Source organism: Priapulus caudatus, unplaced genomic scaffold, assembly GCF_000485595.1.
Source record: "Priapulus caudatus unplaced genomic scaffold, Priapulus_caudatus-5.0.1 Scaffold598, whole genome shotgun sequence".
Classification (NCBI taxonomy): Eukaryota; Metazoa; Priapulida; class Priapulimorpha; order Priapulimorphida; family Priapulidae; genus Priapulus; species Priapulus caudatus.
The window spans coordinates 26,065-45,870 of NW_014577659.1; the positions used below are offsets into that span (position 1 = coordinate 26,065).

The window sequence follows — 19,806 nt, forward strand, 5'->3', positions numbered from 1 at the left end:
ACCATTAATCACTCTCATGATTCCCCCACCACAATTCCTCATAGAATAACCACCAACATTCCCCACCCACACAATCCCTCGTAGAATATCCACCACCAACCCTCCACTCTAACAAACGTAATTAAGAACCATTTTTTATTGCACTAACGATGAGGAGCTTTCAAGCTCATGTTGATATATATTTTACCAATGTAACGTCTTTAAATAAATAAATAACGATATCCACCACTACCGCCATTGCCCGCACGCACGCACGCACGCACCTGTCAAAATACTCCTTGTCTTTGACGGAGCTGGCCTCGCCGACCGCGGTGTCCGTCGCAAACCTGACCTTGGCAAGGTCAGGGCTGCGCTCGACTTCGCTGCTCGCGCTCGAGCGGCGGTCGAGCGAGTCACGCGATCCGCCATCTTTCTTCGGCGGCCCGTCGGGTAGCTTCGGCGGCGGCTCGGGCGACTTGCCGTCGTTCTTGCGCGGCACGCGTGGCGGCACCAGCTCGGGTTTTAGCCGCGCCGAGCTCGAGGCCGGCGCATCCTCGATGGTCGAGGCGAGAAGCGGCGCGATGCTGTCGTAGAGATTCGGCTCCGCGTAGACGGGACTCGACGCCTTCTTGAAGTCGCCGCTAGGTGGCACTGCAGCCAGGGCCGCCGCCGCGACGCTGTGCATTAGCTTCTCGTCAACGGCGTCGTAGATATTCTGCGGAGAACGTAAGCGGGAATGTTCTTGTGTTACGAGGTAAGCGGGAATGTTCGTGTTAAGAGGTAAGTGGGGAATGTTCTTGTGCCATGAGGTAACCAAAAACATGCTTGTACTGTTGCGAGGAAGTTAGTGGAAAATTCTTTTGTTATGAGGTAAGTAGGAACGTTCTTGTGTTGTAATGAGGTTGGCAGGAACGTTCTTGTGTTGAGATGATAAAGTTACTGGGAACATTTCCATGCACTTGAAGCAGGTAAGCACTTGTTCTTGTTGAACTTACACACACGCATGCACGCACGCACGCTCGCACGCACGCACGCACGCACATGCACACACATGAACTAAATGCACACGCAACATACACCCCGACCCTCACCTCCATGTCGTCGATCGGCTCGTAGTTCTCGTCCTCGGGGCTACTGCTCAGGTGCGGGGGGATGGGCGGCGGCGGCGTGCAGTCCTTCTTCGTCGGCGGCGAGTGCGGCGGCGACGGCTGGCGAGGCCGCGACACAATGCTGGACGGCACGCGGCTGTACGGGTTGCTGTCGACATTGGACGCGGTCGCGCGGCCGCCGCCATGCAGGAACGACGTCTGCGCGCGTGGACGCTCCTTCGTCGGGCTGCCCTGCTTTGCTGAAAGCAGATGGGAGATACTTTCTTGAGTGGCTGACTGGAAGACTGAATTGTCATGTCGCCCTCCATAACTTTTATTTGTTTAGCTTCATTTGTTTTAATTTTATTAGCATTGTCTATTAACTTGCTTAACTAATATGTTTAACCTCCAAAATGTAATTCATAAGTGTAAATAAAGTAATTGAACCAATCACTGCTACGCGAACAGCTCTTGATAAGTTTTTTCATTGTAGGTGAAGGTCATTAATTAACCTAACGTAACGAACATATTGCTAGGATAGTACAGATAGAATGTAGATATGTATGTGCCGATACTTACCAGCATTAGGGGGTGGGACTGGAGGTACTGAGGGGCGTTGCAGACTGGAGACAGAGCCCTGCGGAGCCGTGGAGACAGGGTTCACTCGTGTAGACTGGATTGGAGCGTCCGCATTAATTTTCGACTGCTTGGCTGCATCGTACTTGAAGTAGTAAACCTGCAGCATGTGCGATGAGAATGTGTGAAAAAACATCCGATCGTACGATGATTCAAGTAGAAGTTAGAACATTCAAACACACAACTCGCTTAGGAAAATGGTTAATAACATTGTTGCATTAACACATATTTGTTAATAACATTACGTATTTAGCTGGAATGTGTGCGTGAGTGCGTGCGTATGCCTGTGCATGTGCATAATGATATGCGTGCCAAAATTACCATGTATCCTATAAATACCAGTGACAGTCATGTTGCATAGTCTGTACTCACTTCCTCTTTTTTCTGGTCTGTTAGTGTCGTGGGAGGAACCTTGGTCTGATTAATAGCAAGTGGAGGCGGTGGAGTTTGGTATCTCTTCACCAGCGCTGACTTTTCTTCATCTGTCTTCATACTATCCTTTATATTCTGTAGTCAGTTAAAATATGGCAGCTAGAATGCCTCTATTCATCACATTGCATAAGTGTTATATCAACATTGTATTCACTTCACAGAAGTGGAAAAATCTTTACTGATACGACGACTTCCACAGTAGGCAAACATTCGCCCCAAAACACAGCATTTCTTCATTCCTGTTACAATTTGTTTAATAGGTAATCCTCAATAGTTGCATGTTAACCATACAGTACCTTTCCATCTGCATGCACCTACTTAATAAAGATACAATTCTATCGTGTACCAACTTGCCTGTAAAACAGCAATTAAACATTTGCTAACCTTACCTGGACATACCTAGTCATTAATTCACCATCTTCAATAGCTACTTGGTAATCACATTGTTTTTAATACAAACACAGGCATACTCACCTACTCACTGCACACAGTTCTCTAAACCTGCACGTACTAAGCTGTCACGCGCGTTTTCCACACCACCACGTCCTTTCCACACCCACACATACCTGCAAATCTTCTCCACGCCTACACACACCTGCACACTCTTTCCACACCTGTACGCACCTTCTCCACACCTGCACGTACCTGCTCGTTAGCGGCATCGGCTGGCTTCGCCGGCTCTCTCACTATCGGCTTCACGGAGGCCTTGGGCGTCTGCTTGTAGGAGCGCAGCAGAGGCTTGTTGCTATCGACGACGCTGCCCGCACTGCCGGCCATTGACCTAAACCAGTCCGGTCGGCGAAACTGAGAGGGCGCCACCGGGTCTGGCTTGCTCGTCGCGTTCACCGGCCCGACCTCTGCTGTGCTCCGGTAACCACTCGTGAATTTCGGCGTCGGCGACGGTGACGCCACCGTTGTCGCGGCGACCGTCTCGCGCTTCTGCAGCATCGGTGAGCTGCTCTCGGCAACTGTCCGCGATTGAACGACGACTTTCTTCGTCTCCCCGCCTGCCGCCGCCGTTGCACGGCTGCTGCTGCTGCTGAAGATTGTACTAGTGGCCTTCGTGCTCGCAAAGAATTTTGATTTCATATCAATGGCACTAGAGTTTGTCTTCGTCGTTGTCGTAGTCGTCGCCGCCGGTCGCCGCGACGACGTGGCGGTGGCCTCCCGCTCCGCGGCGTCGCCATTGGCAACGGGGTCCGGCCGCGATCCTCCATTCTGCTTCGGGGAAGACGGCGACGACGCCGGTTTTCCGGAAGAGAATATATCCTTAGAGTCCTCGGAGAGCTGGCCGAGAATCTGCGCGAGGAGGCTGTTCGGGTCCGAACCCGAAGACAGCCGCTTGTCGTTGTCGTCGCCCGCTCCCGCGCGCGTATCCATGGCAACGGGAGGCTTCACGTCGTCGGGCGTCGTGCCGACGAGGAGATTCTCGTTCTCGGAGTTCCACTCGGTGTTGATCACGGTCAGTTTGGCGAAGTCGTGGTCGTCGTCTGACAGCAGCTGTGCCTGCAATGTGGGACGTGGTGAGTGGGGGCTTGTACGCCTCTCTCATGACGGGACGCCGTAGCTCACACAACATATAGCCGGTTCTATTCGTTCACACGAGCCAGAGTTCTAAATTTAGCATGCCGTAAAAAGTGCAGCCACGCACGCACGCGCGTGCGATGGGTAAAGCGTTTTGTCCTGCACGTAGAATAAAGTCACACCCACACCCCGTCCCAACGTCTGTTTTGTTTATGTGCGGTTCGAATCACGGCGCAAAACCCCAACAGGCTGTGGTTGTTTTGGCGCGATCGTGTTGCTGTTGCTGAGATGAAACCCTGTGAAGCCATGTTATTTACATCCTCCTCTCTCTCCCATGACTGCCAAATTCTATTTTAGTTTTCGGCGCAGACTGAGTGTGCGTTACACAGTGACATGTGCTAGACTGTAAAGATTTCCTCGACGATGATAATGGTAATTAATATGCTTCTCCCGGCGGCCTTATTTCTTTCGTCTTGGCGAGCACTGCATTGGCCGGGCTAAACTACTCCGAGGGGGAAGGATCGACACCAAGATGTGAACTGGTTCAATGTCCTTTCCTCGAAATACAGCAGTTGTGCACCGATTGCATTGTTTTACCTCAGACCATAATAAAAATATTGTTTGTTTGCCCTCACCCGACCGACCCGCCAAAAAGGGGCCGACTCAAAAACATTTATTGATCTTTCCCATTCTTTTTTTCTGTTTACAAATTGTATCACTGTACATTATATAAATCTGTAGGCAATACATTATATGTACCAAGCAAAACAAACATTCAACATAAAAGGTATCTACACACAAGCCACAAGCACACCTGAGCATGTAGACACCATGCTGAATTTGTAAAAAAAAAAAAACCTAAACAAAAGAAGAAGCCTACCTACCTACCCAAACTTTTCAGCCTGGGTCGGGTGAGGGCAAACAAAGATTTTTGTAATTGTGGCCTCGGGGCTTTTACGCGTACCCACTGCCTCATCCCAACTCACCTCGTCATCGTCTGCTAGGCTGTTGATGAGATTGCTCATAAACTCCGCATCACTGTCACCGTGGTGATCGTCACCGCCGTAGCCAATCACCTCAGCCTGGAATGATTAGATGACAAAGAGGATGGGTGTTTATAATTTCTTAAACGTCGCGATTCGTCCCATCACTGCCACACAGCCGACTACTCGGGAACAGGCGTCCATTGTTTACTACCTAGAGCCAGGTGTCATAACTCACGAGCTTCATTCACGAAATTCCACAATGTCGTAAATAGTTGGGACAGGCGAAGCTTAGCGCTGTATGAGGAGTACGAGTGATTGATAGTATAGTGGTAGTAACAGAGCTCTCATAACTGCTAACTGCTTCACCTTTTCCCACATTCTAATCTCCTTCATTGTATCAAAGACACAGTCGCATATAGTTCCAGAGTGATTTACGTCACCATCAGTTCACAGGAGAGAGGGGGGGGGTCCACCATTTTACGCGGTCAGCTAAACTAAAGCCACAACGGATTCACAGTCACACTATTGAACTCGAGGTTTTCCCATCTTGACAAAATTCGCTGTCCTGGCAGGGAATCGAACTTGCAGCATCAGGGTGCAAATCCACTTTAGGCACCTTAGGTATCACGAATTAAGTGATGCACAGATTTCTGTGTATCATCAACTGATGCACATACTTTTCCATCTGACACAGACTGATGCACAGGGTTTTTGCATCATTCCTTGATATACGGAAAGTCTGTGCATCAGTTGATGATACACAGAAATCTGAGCATCACTTCGTGATACCTAAGATGCCTAACCTGGATTAGTTGGGCACGATCTCACGCTAGCTACTGGAGTACTGCAAGCGACTTAGTTTGCTTAACTCATATCATTAACGTAGTTCATGCAAATAGAAATGTCACCCATAGTTAATCTTATGTGGTTGTCATTTGAGACATTTCTGGAGCACCGTAGTCGTAGAGTTGTCACCGCGACTGTCACCTGTTTATCGAGTAGCTGCTTCTGGTCGATGAGTTGTTGACGCACGCGCGCACGTACAAACGGGTGTAACCCGTTATTATTTAATATTTCCACACGACGTACATACCACGAACGTTTTGATTTTTATGTTGGCTTGTTTTTTTATACATGTTCGAACATAAGATACCTTGATTTTTCCTGTGATCATATTGTTCTTTTCGTGACAGATATCGATGCGATTCCCTAATAATTGCCATGAAACCCTGCTCGGTAAAAACCATTCGATCGATGAACAATACATACACCCATGGCAACTAGCGACACAACTTACCAGAGTAATGCTTGTCGGGAGTGAAGAACAACCGCCTCCATTTCCTGACAGACCTGCAGCGTTTGTGTGTGGCCGGTGGCGTTAACACACACAGCGATTGATTCACAGCCCACCACCACACACGGCTTGTGCTTCCTACCCTGACATATCTACCTCACTTACTCACCACGGCTCTCCGCGCGCGCTAGACTGGCCCAGGACGTACCGCGTCTAACCGCGCTACTAACACTGCGCATACGCCTTGTCGGTATCGATTATTCGAGGGTTCAGTCTACGAAGGACTGTATATGTGTACCAGCTGTAATGTTAGACGTGCTTCCATCAGTAAAAACGCGACTACTCGGCTTCAAAAGCATAAGAAGCGTCGGAATGAAAATTGGCTGCAGCGAAAACTACATTTGATCATTTCTGTGCTTTAATCCCATTCCCCTGCACTGCTGAACGCAATTCTGACGCGATCTGTGTATTATAAACATGTTTATAAATCTTGCGTTTTCTTCCAGCAGGTGGCAGTGGAAGTCAGTAACGCGATTACCAACAAATATACGAAACGGGGTTAATTTCTTATAAAGCTCACATATAAAATACTTGCTTACAGAAGGAATGGGTAAATTCATGCCCATGCCCTACATTTATAGCGCAAGATAACATAAAAATCCGCTACATAATTATGAGTTATCAATTGGCTGCTACTGGTAAACATGGCCGCCTCCACGACCACTGTGTTTATCGTGCTCCTCTCTATATTCTGTGTGTTCGTCGGTTCAGGACTGCGCTGCTCAGCGGAATCATGTACGGGGAGTGGAGGGGGTGATGACAGTAAGTGTGCGGGAGCGACAGACGGCGATGGAGCGGCGACTGAGTGCGGATGCGGTGCGGCAACGAACAGACAGACCGCTGACGACACTGCCGCGGCAGACGCGTCGTCTGTGCCGCCGCCAGCAAGCGCAGCCGACGACCTGTACACGACGTACCCGCGCACAAACCGCATGGTGCGCATAGAGGGTGGCACGTTCACGATGGGCACCGACGCGCCACACTTCCCGCAGGACGGTGAGGGCCCCGCGCGCCGCGTCACCGTCGACGCGTTCTACGTCGACGCGTACGAGACGAGCAACGCCGAGTTCGCGCGCTTCGTCGCCGCGACGCGCCACGCCACCGACGCCGAGACGTTCGGCGACTCGTTCGTACTCGAGGCGCTCATCAGCGAGCGCGTCAAGAGCGACATCACGCAGGCCGTCGCCGCCGCCCCCTGGTGGCTGCCCGTCAAGGGCGCCGACTGGCGGCATCCGGAGGGCCCCGACTCGGATGTGCGCGGCCGCATGGACCACCCCGCGGTGCACCTGTCGTGGCGCGACGCCGAGAGCTACTGCGCGTGGGCAGGCAAACGGCTGCCGACGGAGGCCGAGTGGGAGATGGCGTGCCGCGGTGGCCGCGAGAGCCGGCTCTACCCGTGGGGCAACGCGTTCATGCCTCGTGGCGAGCATCGCGCGAACACCTGGCAGGGCGAGTTCCCGCAGCACGACTCCGGCGAGGACGGCCATGCGGGCACGGCGCCCGTCGCCGCATACCCGACCAACGCGTACGGCCTGCACAACGTCGTCGGTAACGTGTGGGAGTGGACTGCCGACTGGTGGACGACGCGGCACGCGGCGGCCCCCGCGAGCAACCCGCGCGGCCCCGCGACGGGCAGCGACCGCGTGAAGAAGGGCGGCTCGTACATGTGCACGCGCGAGTACTGCTTCCGCTACCGCTGCGCCGCGCGCAGCCAGAACACGCCCGACAGCTCGGCGGGGAACCTCGGCGTGCGCTGCGCCGCCGACGCACTACCTGATTACCTCGCGCAGTCCGCCGCCGCCAGGGACGAGCTGTGAGCTCTAAACAGGGGGCGCCACTGCCACGTCGTTGGGCTCCAAGCGAGGCAATGAGGGCGCTGCCGCCACATCGTTGGGCTCCGAGCGAGGCAATGAGGGCGCCACCGCCACGTTGTTGGGCTGCAAGCGAGGCAATGAGGGCGCTACCGCCAGGAAAGATCCGAGAGGCATGTGTGTGTGGGTGTTGCTACCGCACTGTCGGCTTTTTGAGCTACTAGCAGGGAGAGACACCACGGCATTGCATTAGAAGGGTTGTGAGCCCCTTGGTCTGAGGATGCCCCCTGAGTGTCGGCAGGGAGACTGGCTGCGAGACACGAATACAGAGAAAAGTGATCGCTGTTTTTAATCGGTACTTGATTGAGCAGGCATTATTCCACGAGTGAAACGAACAGGAGTTCAGCTTGGATCAGTCTGAATGGTATTTTGGTTCAAAATCGATTCGAAATCAGCAGACAGTGAGGGCAGCAGCTGCATGCAGTGGAGAGGTTAAATACACCACAGCTACTGCTGTGCACTTAACAAGACATACAATTGTAATTCGATGCATTTGTTTTGTAAGAACCAAATAATTATGGTTGACACCATGCAATGTTCCCATGCAATGACGTCACAATTTATTTTTACTCTTTTAGATCGAAGCAATAAAATCATCCTTCTAATCTATGACGCTGCGTCTTTAGTGGATATCTTATTACAAACACCTCACATGGGCTAGTACAATCAAACAAGCAACTGTCCTAGTTACACTCCATGTAAAAGTTACTAGCACTGAGTTCATGAATAATATTCAATGACAGCAGACTACTGGGTGTGTTGCTCTTGCATTGTTATCGCATGAGACTGTCACCCAAGTTAAGCACACATGCATCAATGTCACTTATTCACAAGGTGCAGTTTCACTTACTACACCCATGGACACAGCCGCCTCAAAATCACCAGAGTTAGTAATAATGTGTTATTTTCCACTGCCCATCCCCTGGCTACAAGTTGCTACCAAATCTACTAGGAAGTTCTTACCTCTATGTCACTGATGACTACAGCCCTTGCGTTCCTGGCATTTTTTATGTTCTTTGATTTCACCAGGGCACTCTTAGGTGGAGGGTGACCATTGCTGACCTAGAAACAATAATAAATCAGCATACTCAAAAATGTGGCTGACGTTATGCAGTGACTTCACATCACTGCCCCAGTATGCTTACTTAAATATCTCTTACTTAGGCCTATGCCTGATAAAAGTCCATAGGTGTAGTACTATCGGTTCATGACAGTAGCCGAAGTATATAGTGTGCCACAATTCCATTTTTCAGGGTTCTGGCTCTTGGATCACAATATGCACCTCCAAAATGCCTATTTCTTACATCTGCACCGGCCTCCCCAATCTATCCATGCAGAAGCAATTACTGATCAATAGTAATTTTGACCCGAAGCAATGTGATGCAAATGAGCAGTGTGCTGGCATTCGGCCTGCCACGCACACAAGCATCGACACGCATACGCTCGTGAAAAACGCGCCCGCGTTCATGTATGAATCACACTTATATTAGGGCTGCAGCGAATGACTTCAGGGAGCGGCCAGGCGATTGATCGCGCGCGTGCTACGGTCTGCTATGCTGCGGATTAACACGCAGGCACACGAGCCACGGACTAGTTAGTTGCCATATATATATATATATAGTTAGTTAATATATTTAGTTAGTTAGTTGTTCATGGCCAGCGCGACAACCACAGAGGCTGGAGCCTCGACACAGAATACCCGGAACCACGGGCAACTTCCGCGGCGAGATCAAAGCAAGCGAGCAACGACGTTAGCGGGGAGGATTCCGGGCATAATAAGGGCACTGATGGGACATTTCGGCGAGCGGAGGCACCCCCTTTGGGGATGAGCGAGTCCGGTTAGCGGGTGTACCCCCTCAAGGGACGAGGGTGGGCCCGTTTGTCTCCCAGCAAAAGACCGATCCAGATATGATGAGTTGAGAAGACATCTCATTTCATCACTCCAGTAAAATATCTCCCCCGTTCTATTCCTTACTTAATTTATTTTCATCTTTATTCAAAACAACACATTATATGATATAAGGATAACCATGCACACGCATGTATGTGTGTGTGTGTGTGTGTGTGCGTGCGTGCGTACGTGCGTGTGTGTGCGAGTGTGTTTATGTGTGTGTGTGTGTGTGTGTGTGTGTGACCTGTGTGTGTCGTGTGTGTGTGTGTGTGCTGTGTGTGTAGTGTGTGTGTGTGTGTGGTGTCGTGTGTGTGTGTGGTGTGTGTGTACGGGCGTACGTGGTGATGTGTCGAAATAGTGTGGGTGGGTGTTGTGTGTGTAGCGTGCGCGCTGCGCCGTGTGTGTGTGTGCCGCGCGTGTTGTGCGGGTGTGTGTGTTGGGCGTGCCGTGCGTAGCGCGCAATGTGTGCGTGTGTGTGTGCTGTTGTTGTGTGTGTGTGTCTGCTTCTGTGGTGAGTGCGTGGCGTTGCGTGGGTGCGTGCGCTGCGTGCGTGCATAACAGACGCGAAGTACACACTTGCGCCACAGTTTCGACGCATCTAGCTCCCAGGATATAAAATGTGCGTGATCTCACCCCCAATACAATTTATATATTATAACGGCCAACAATTCTTGTCGTCAACACTGTGCAATGTTTACTTGCAATCGCAGGCAGGCAATGATGAAACGCGTGCCCGGGTCTGGAACGCCCACCTCACCGATTAATGGCCTTCTTTGGCAATACCCCGCGTTACGACGGAAATAGCGGACAAATTACACGATGCGCTGTTTGAAATGGGCGGGGAATTATTGGAGCTAGTATGAACGTCGTGCACGAACACGATGTTCGGCCATTTCTATTTGATAGACTCTTGGTATAATACATGTCGTGTTTATCGTATCGGATGAGCGCGGCGCCACGGGACGTGCGGGAGCGCGTGTGTGGATTTTTTCATCGATGAGGACACAATTAGACACCGAGCTGGTAACTTAGTTCTCACTGACTGGCCTATGAGGGTTTACCTCAAGAGGAAGCTTCCCACAGATGTCAATGTTAGATTGACGGAAGCTACAGAGCTAGAGTAATTGCTCAAGCTGGAAATGTAACCGCGGACTTTATTTAACGAACCGAATTATATACTCTTCATATTACTCAAGGATAGTTACAATTACACGCGACGGCAAAGAGAAGCGCAACTGCTCTTTCTAGTTCAAACATTCGCACCACAGCGTTTTAGACATTCGAGGGCAAGCGCCGAAGGTAATTATGGTTACTCGTGGGATCTCGAGTTTCTTACGCGTGGAATAATCAAATCGCGTTCCTGTTCCAAACCACCAACAAACAATACATACACCACACACGCACGCACGCACGCCACGCACGCACGCACGCACGCACGCACGCACACACACACACACACACACACACACACACACACACACACACACACACGTGGAACGGTGCTAGATTGCTGGATAATGACGGATGCTCGTCCGTATTTACTTCTTATGCGCTTAGCTAACTACACCTAATGCACAAGTTCGCGTGAGTGTCAGTGTCAGACGCGAGGTAAACTAATGGCCTGTCCTGTACTGTGCACTAAGAAATGCCGCTGCACCCCAATTACACAAAATCGAGACATAGATATATCTCGCACACTATGGTTAACTTATCAAAGAATTTTGGGCCCGTTGCTAAGCACGAGGCTGATCGCACAAATTTATTATCCCATTCTCTACATGCTACCTGTGCTAAAAACAGGGTACGGAGAAATAGACACGTAAAAAACTGGCTCATAGGAAATGGGCTTGGATTGGCGACGTCTTAGAAATTTTCCATTTATTGCACACGGCTCGCTCACACGTGAGAAAATACGTGCGTGTGTATTAAAATGGCTGTGCAATAAAGGCGTATACTTGTTGAAATACGAAGGCCTGTCATAGTTACGCTCATAGGGTCTATGTCCCCAGCGGTATGCCGGAACGTACCCTGGGTACGGGGGGGGGTTTTTTTTTTCCGGGTATACCGGAACCCGTACCCTGACGTCACCTATTTGATATAGTTAGGTAGCGTTTAGGCCACTCGGTTCGGTTAGTTAGGGTTCGCGGACAGTAGGCCGTAGGCGAACTCCCTAGCACTCGTTAGTGGAGTAGGCGACGTACGCGTCCGGCATATTAGGATAGTCCAGGGTACGTTCCGGTCACTAAGCCGGGACCGTTACCCAGGGTACGTTCCGGCCAGTTACCCCGAGGGGACATAGACCCTCTCAGCCAGTATTACCACGCAGCGTCTATGTGTATGTAGATGCGTAAAATCGCTATGTGCCGCTTGCTGTTACAGTTATTATAACCATCTAGCTGAAGCTATTTAGATGCTTCGTCCACAGCTAAGATTATGAGAGAGATGTATGCGTAGCTCGTGTTACTAGACGCCACTCTACTGCATACCTATAGTTTCACCCTATAGCGTGTATAGCTTAGTAGTTATGCCCTATATGAGTGAAGTGACCATCTCTGTGATTACACGTGTGTGGCTACTATAGCTAGTCGTGCGCTAGTAATATAAAAGATTGGGCTGGAATTTTAAGGCGCTAGATCGGACGCAACTCACCATACAGCGTCTCGTCGTCGTACGCCAGCTAGTGCGTGACAGATACCCCTATGTGGAATTCACAGCAGACAGAACTCGTCGAGTTTTGCTAGTAGCTGGTTTGCCCCGTACTCTAACCGGTCCAGCCAGCCGCGACACGCCTCCGCTGCAATTTAAGGCACGCCCCTCGTATTTTATTATCAACACTGGCAGGAAGAAGAACCGACTAGAAAGCATTCCGGGATGGGAGGGGAGGCATGGACGTCCCTGGCAGGAACGTCGACTCTAAACACAAGCTATGCTGATCCCCATCAGCAGCAGGCCTGCCAGCAATTCCCCCCTTCCACACACACAGCACGTACGGCACGCACGCACACGAAACAAACACACACACACACACACACACCACACACACACACACATGCATAGTACTCATGATAGTACTGCATACCACACACCACACACACATGACACACACGGACTGCGCGCGCATACACCGCACGCCACGACACGCACGCACGCACGCACGCCCACGCACGCACGCACACACACACACACACACACAAACAAGTGCAGGCCGTTTATTTCCACGATTCGGGACATTTTTTGCGGAGGGAGAAGGGCGCCTTCTGCTAAACGGCCCTCTTATAGAAACGTCGTTGTGCCTATATATATATATATATATATATAAATGAGGGGTTCACTGTTAGTTTAAGTGATGGGGGCGTCGTGTCAAGTAAATGACTGAAACTGCATGGGAACCTACAAGGAACCCCACTGTTAAATGTTAGTGCTGTTCCTGCCGCCATTACTGATGGTGATTATCATGACCACGGCGACGCTGACGATGATAATGATGCTGCTGCTATTGCGGCTGCTGCTGTCTAGAGTGATGTCTAGAGCAGCAACTCTTAAAATGTGCTCTCGCAACACACGAGAGCGAGCAATTTGGCATGAAGTCAGTGAACTACACACGCGAACGTAAACAGTATCTGGTTACCGTGTAGACACACGTGACCTGGCACAAATAACGCGGGGGAGAAAGTGGTCAATTTGGCCAGGAAAACATTTTCCGGCTCTGTACTACGGTTGTTGCGATTTCGTGAGTGCGCTCTTTTTTAACGCTCCGGCACGTATTTTTTTACACAAGAGTTATATGTCCATAGCCGTTAATAAAGCAACAAGAGCTTACACGGCAAAGTTTATTGCCACTGCTTGAATCGAGTTGGAAACCGAAGCCTCGTGCTTTCGGAAAGACTCAATACAAGGTCCATGACACGCGGTGGACAGCGCTTGCGCTAGCATGTCCAATAGTAGTGAGGGCAAATAATTTGTGAAAAAGGACACCCTATGGCCCTATGCGGTTGCCACTTCGCCGCAGCTAGCCGCGCTGAATCCAAAACATCCCCACTCCCGCTCCGACCATTCTAAATGCTACGCTTGTATACAATCTGTGGTAACGCTTGCAAAGCGGACTCGATTCACTTCATCGTGAGAGTGGTCGCCACCAACTGCTATAGGCTGTTAGTGGACTAACTAGATTAACGCAGACGCCTCGCTTACTCCAGGCCCCTGCCGTCCATAGCTATCGCATCTGACGTTGCTACTGTCGTCGGCATAAACTGTCTGATTGCAGGAAGTTGATGACTATATGTGACACAAATTCAGAATTACACAGCCGGCAGCGTTGCCACAGCAATTGAGCGACTACACATATGCCCTCGCGCACGAACGATCGCACGCACGCACTGACGCACGCAAGCAACTGAACACGTACGCGAACACACATGCACGCACGCACGCGCGCACGCGCGCGCGCACACACACACACACACACACACACACACACACACACACACACACACACACGCACACGACGAATCCACACAGCACACACACACACACACCACACACACGCACACATGCGGCGCAACGCGACGGCGCACGCCCAACAGTCACAATCACACACACACGGCGCGCACCACAGCACAGCGCGCGCGCCGGCAGACGCAACACGGGCACACACCGTGCGGGAAGTTGGGCCGCACTCCGGTTCGCCTGGCGGGTCGCCTTCCCCTCCAGCCCCAGGCCCACACATCGGCACCCACCACGGCAGGTCCCGGCGCGACTCTCCCCGCCGCGGCCGTCGCCGGCACGTACCGCGTACACAGCACACAGGTCACACACACAGCCCCTGGTGGCTGCCCGCGTCCCGGGCGGCCGCCTGGCGCAGCGACACTCACACCGCGCAGCGCGACACACAACTACACCAACACACACCAGCGCACACACACACACACACACACACCACACTAACACACACCGGCCTCTCGGCTGTGCGGCAGGCCGCCTGAGCCCCCAGACGCCGGTGCCACCGTCTGTCGTGCGCCGCCGCCGCACGCTCCTCACACAGCACGACATAACACACTCGGCACATCATTTTCACCGCACGTACGCGACGCACAGCACCACAGCGCACACACACATACAGTGGGGCTGGTGGCAGGCCGACGTTATCCTTAGATCATCCAAAATAACTGGTGTTGTTGTTCCTGAAGGCCAGTGTAGCAAGATGAGAGCGAATGAGGACAGTTGAAGGCAGTAGGTGAATAGAGGCCCGGGGGAGTGTACCGCTGCGAATGTACCTGTGGTCGCAGTGAGTGCCAGTAGAGGGGCCAGCATGGGCCCTGTCTACCTCATCAGTATTATCTGGATCCGGTCCTTGTTGCTGGGAGACGGGCTAAAGGCGCGGCCCCCACTACGAAGGCCGCGACCGCTTGGGCCGGGCCTCGTCCCTTGAGAGGGTGACCGGTTCCCGCTAGGCAGGGACCGCGGACTCGCGCTCACCTCCGGCCAATAGGGGGTGGCCTCTCGCTCGCGCGAAATGTCGCCGCGATGCCAGTGGCCCCCTTATTATGCCGACATCGCTGCCCCGCTAAGAGCGCGCGTCCCCGCTGGCCTCGGTGCTCGCCGCGGCCTATGCTTTGACGTCTGCGGCCCGCGGCAAAGTTGGGCCCCGGCGTACCGGTGGCCTTGGCGTTCCCGCCCGGGTCGGGTGGTGATTCTGACACTCGTCGAGGCTCCAGCCGTTCGCTCGTGTGGTGATGGGTGCCTCGCCCGGGCCTGGGGTCGCTGGCCCAGTAGCGGGGAACACGACCTAGACTAACCGCTGAACACCTACTAATTAAGCCTAGCACGCTACTCACTACGTACTATAGCTATGGGCACTAACGTAGTCCGGGGCTCGTTGCCTGCGCTGTTAATCCTCGACAGCATAGCAGACCGTAGCACGCGCGCGGCGGATCAATCGCCTGGCCGCTCCGCTGAAGTCATTCGCTTGGCAAGCCCTATATAGAGTGTGGCGAAATTCCAACATGAACGCGCGGCGGCGTTTTTCACGAGGCGGGGTATGCAGTGTCGATGCTGGGGTGATAGCGGGCGTGGCAGGCTCGGATCGCCAGCAATCATGCTCTCATCTTGCTATCACATTGCTTCGGGTCAAAATTACCTCTGCCATTGCAGTAATTGCTGTCGGGTCATCGATCATGATTGGGGAGCCGGTCAGCTGCAAGGAGGAAATAGGCATTTTGCGAGGTGGCATATTGTGATGCCAAGAGCCAGAACCTGAAAAATGGAAATTGTGGCACACTATATTACTTCGGCTACTGTCATGAACCGATAGTACTACACCTAGTGGACTTTTATCAGGCATAGGCCCTAAGTAAACGATTACTTAAGTAAGCATACTGGCAGTGATGTGTACAGTCACTGCATACGTCAGCCGACGATTTTTGAGTATCGCTGGATGTTATGTCATGTGTTCCTCCACGGCCTCAGGCAATCCGGTCAGGCCCTTGCGCGCGGGCCACCTAAGAAGTGGCGGGCTCGGGTGATAATCCGAAAAGAGCATAAAAAATGCCAGGAAGCGCAAGGGCTGTAGTCATCAGTGACTATAGAGGTAAGCAACTTCCTAGTAGATTTGGTAGCAACGTTGTAGGCCAGGGGATGGGCAGTGGAAAATAACACATTATACTAACTCTGGGTGATTTGTGAGGCGGCTGGTGTCCATGCGGTGTAGTAAGTGAAACTGCACCTTGTGAATATAGTGACATGATCGCATGTGTTGCTTAACTTGGGTGATCAGTCCTCATGCGACTAATCAATGCACGAGCAACCACCCAAGTAGTCTGCTGTCATTGAATATTATTTCATTGAACTCAGTCGCGCTAGTAAACTTGTACCATGGATGTGTAACTAGACAGTTGCTTGTTTTGATGTTACTAGCCCTGGACATGTGAGGTCGTTTGTAATAAGATATGCCACTAAAAGACGCAGCGCGATAGATTATAAGGATGATTTAATTGGCCTCTCGATCTAAAAGAGTAAAATAAGTAAATGTGTGACACGTCATTGCACGTGGGAACCATTTGCATGGTGTCAACCATAATTATTTGGTTCGTTGACAAAACAAATGCAGTCGGAATTACAATTGTATGTCTTGTTAAGTGCAGCGAGCGATAGCTCGTGGGTGTATTTAACCCGTCATCCACCGCCTGCATTGCAGCTGCTGCCCAACGGCCTCCCCTACTGGCTCCGCTGATTTCGAGATCTGATTTTAGACACCAAAATACATTCAGAGACTGGATCCAAGCTGAAACTCACTGTTCGTTTCAGCCGTGGATAATGCCTGCTCAATCAAGTACGCCGGTCTATTAAAAAACAGCGAGAGTGCACTTTCTCTGTATTCGTCGTCGCCGTCGGCAGCCAGCGCGCCCGGCCCAGTCTCTCCGCTCTGCGCCTGACAGCCTCACGGCGGGCCCTCAGAACCAAGGGCTCACAACGCCTGTCTTAAATGCAATGCCGTGTGTCTCTCGGCCTGCTTGAGTAGCTCATGAGGCAAAGCGCGATCAGTGGCGGTAGAACACCCACACACACATGGCCTTGCGATCTTTTCCTGCGGTAGCGCCCTGCATTGCCATCGGCTTGCAGCCCAACAACGTGGCGGTGGCGCCCTCAGCTTTGCCTCGCTCGGAGCCCAACGATGCGTGGCGCAGCGCCTCATTGCCTCGGCTTGGAGCCCAACGACGTGGGCAGTGGCGCCCCGCCTGTTTAGAGCCACAAAGCCGTCCCTGGCGGCGGCCGGACTGCGCGAGGTAATCAGGCAAGTGCGTCGCGGCGCCGCGCACGCCGAGGTCGCCGCCGAGCTGTCGGGCGGTGTTCTGGCTGGCGCGCGGCGCAGCGGTAGCGAAGCAGTACTCGCGCGTGCACATGTACGAGCCGCCTTCTTCACAGCGGCGTCGCTGCCCCTCGCGGGGGCCGGCGCGGTTGCTCGCGGGCCGCGCGTGCCGCGTCGTCCACCAGTCGCAGTCCCACTCCCAACGTTACCGACGACAGTTGTGTCAGGCCGTACGCGTTGGTCGGGTATGCGGCGACGGCGCCGTGCCCGCATGGCCGTCCTCGCCGGAGTCGTGCTGCGGGAAACTCGCCCTGCAGGTGTTCGCCCGACTCTCGCCACGAGGCCATGAAACGCGTTGCCCACGGGTAGAGCCGGCTCTGCGCGGACCCCGGCGGCACACGCCAGTCCTCGCCCACTCGGCCTTCACCCGGTCGGCAGCGCCGTTTGCCTGCCGCACGCGCAGTAGCTCTGCGCGTCGCACCAGCGGACAGGTGCCGCGCGGGGTGGTCCATGCGGCGGCGCACATCCGAGTCGGGGCCCTCCCGGATGCGCCAGTCGGCGCCTTGACGGGCAGCCACCAGGGGGCGGCGGGCGACGGCCCTGCGTGATGTGGCTCTGACCGCCTCCGATGATGAGCGGCACTCGACGTACGAACGAGTCGCCGAACGTGCTCGGGCGTCGTGCGTGGCGGGTCGCGGCGACGAAGCGCGCGGAACTCGGCGTTGCTCGTCTCGTTCGCGTCGAGCAGTAGAACGCGTCGACGGTGAGCGGCGTGCGGGGTCCCTCACCGTGCCTGCGGGAAGTGTGGCGCGTCGGTGCCATCGTGAACGTGCGCCACCCTCTATGGCGCACCATGCGGTTTGGTGCGCGGTACGTCGTGTACAGGTCGTCGGCTGGCGCTTTGCCTGGCGGCGGCAGCACAGCGACGCGTCTGCCGCGCAGTGTCGTCACGGTCTGTCGCTGTTTCGTTGCCGCACCGCAATCCGCACTCGAGTCGCCGCTCCGCTCGCGCCGTCTGTCGCTCGCGCAACCCTTACTGTCATGCACACCTCCGACTCCCCGTACATGATTCCGCTGAGCAGCGCAGTCCGTGAAACCGACGACCACAACCCAAGAATATAGAGAGGAGGCCACGATAAACACAGGGGGTCGGTCCGTGGAGGCGGCCATGTTTACCAGTAAGGGCAGCCAATTGATAACTCATAATTATGTAGCGGATTTTTATGTTATCTTTGCGCTATAAATGTAGGCATGGGCATGAAATTTACCCATTCCTTCTGAAGCAAGTATTTATATGTGAGCTTTATAGAAATTAACCCCCGTTTCGATATTTGTTGTAATCGCGTTAACTGTACTGTCCACTGCACCTGCCTGGAAGAAACGCCAAGATTTATAACATGTTTACCATAGTCTACAGTCAATCGCGGTCAGAATGCGTTCAGCAGTGCATGGGGAATGGGATTAAAGCACCAGTAATGATAAAATGTAGTTTTCGCTGGGCAGCCAATTTTCATCCGGACGCTTCGTTATGCTTTTGAAGCGAGTATCGCGTTTTTACTTGATGGAAGCACGTCTAAATATTACAGCTGGTACCAACGTGCTGGTAGCACATATACAGGTCCTTCGTAGACTGACACGCCTCGAATATATCGATAGCCGACAAGCGCGTATGCGCAGTGTTAGTAGCTGCGGTGGAGACGGCGGTAACGTCCTGGGCCAGTCCTAGGGCGCGCGCGCGGAGAAGCCGCTGGTGAAGTAAGTGAGTAGATATGTCAGGGTAGGTAAGGCACAAGCCGTGGTGTGGTGGTGGGCTGTGAATCAATCGCTGTGGTGTGTTAACCGCCATCCGGCCACACACAAACGCTGCAGGTCTGTCAGGAAATGGAGGCGTTGTTCTTCACTTCCCGAACAAGCATTAGCTCTGTAAGTTTGTGATCGCTGTTGCCATTGGGTGTAATGTATTGTTCATCGATCGAAATGGTTTTTACCGAGCAGGTTTCATGGCAATTATTAGGGACATCGGCATCGATAATCTGTCAGTCGAACAAGAAGAATATGATGCTACAGGAAAAATGCAAGGTATCTTATGTTTCGACATGTATAAGAATAACAAGCCAACATAGAAAAATCAAAACGTTCGTTTTGGTAATGACGTCGTGTGAAATATTAAATAATAACGGGTTACAACCCGTTTTGTACGTGCGGCCGGCGTGCGCCAAGAGCTAATCGCGACTCAGAACA

At 52.6% G+C, this 19,806-nt stretch overlaps 2 protein-coding genes across 2 annotated transcripts in view; one reads left to right on the top strand and one right to left on the bottom strand.

Moving 5' to 3' along the window:
• The window catches only part of LOC106811991, a 56,032-nt gene that overhangs the window by 14,847 nt on the left and 21,379 nt on the right, over window positions 1–19,806 (bottom strand). The window contains exons 3-9 of the mRNA XM_014815734.1: window positions 8,834–8,932; window positions 4,646–4,741; window positions 2,781–3,641; window positions 2,076–2,210; window positions 1,647–1,803; window positions 1,071–1,327; window positions 264–694 (exon numbers count right to left, since the gene is read on the bottom strand). Coding sequence (XP_014671220.1) covers window positions 264–694; window positions 1,071–1,327; window positions 1,647–1,803; window positions 2,076–2,210; window positions 2,781–3,641; window positions 4,646–4,741; window positions 8,834–8,932 — 2,036 coding nt within the window. The remainder of the gene's footprint in view (window positions 1–263; window positions 695–1,070; window positions 1,328–1,646; window positions 1,804–2,075; window positions 2,211–2,780; window positions 3,642–4,645; window positions 4,742–8,833; window positions 8,933–19,806) is intronic.
• LOC106811997 (sulfatase-modifying factor 1-like) lies at window positions 6,472–8,482 on the top strand. Its single transcript, XM_014815739.1, has one exon. It carries the CDS (start codon window positions 6,644–6,646, stop codon window positions 7,814–7,816), a length of 1,173 nt encoding a protein of 390 aa, XP_014671225.1. The 5' UTR covers window positions 6,472–6,643; the 3' UTR covers window positions 7,817–8,482.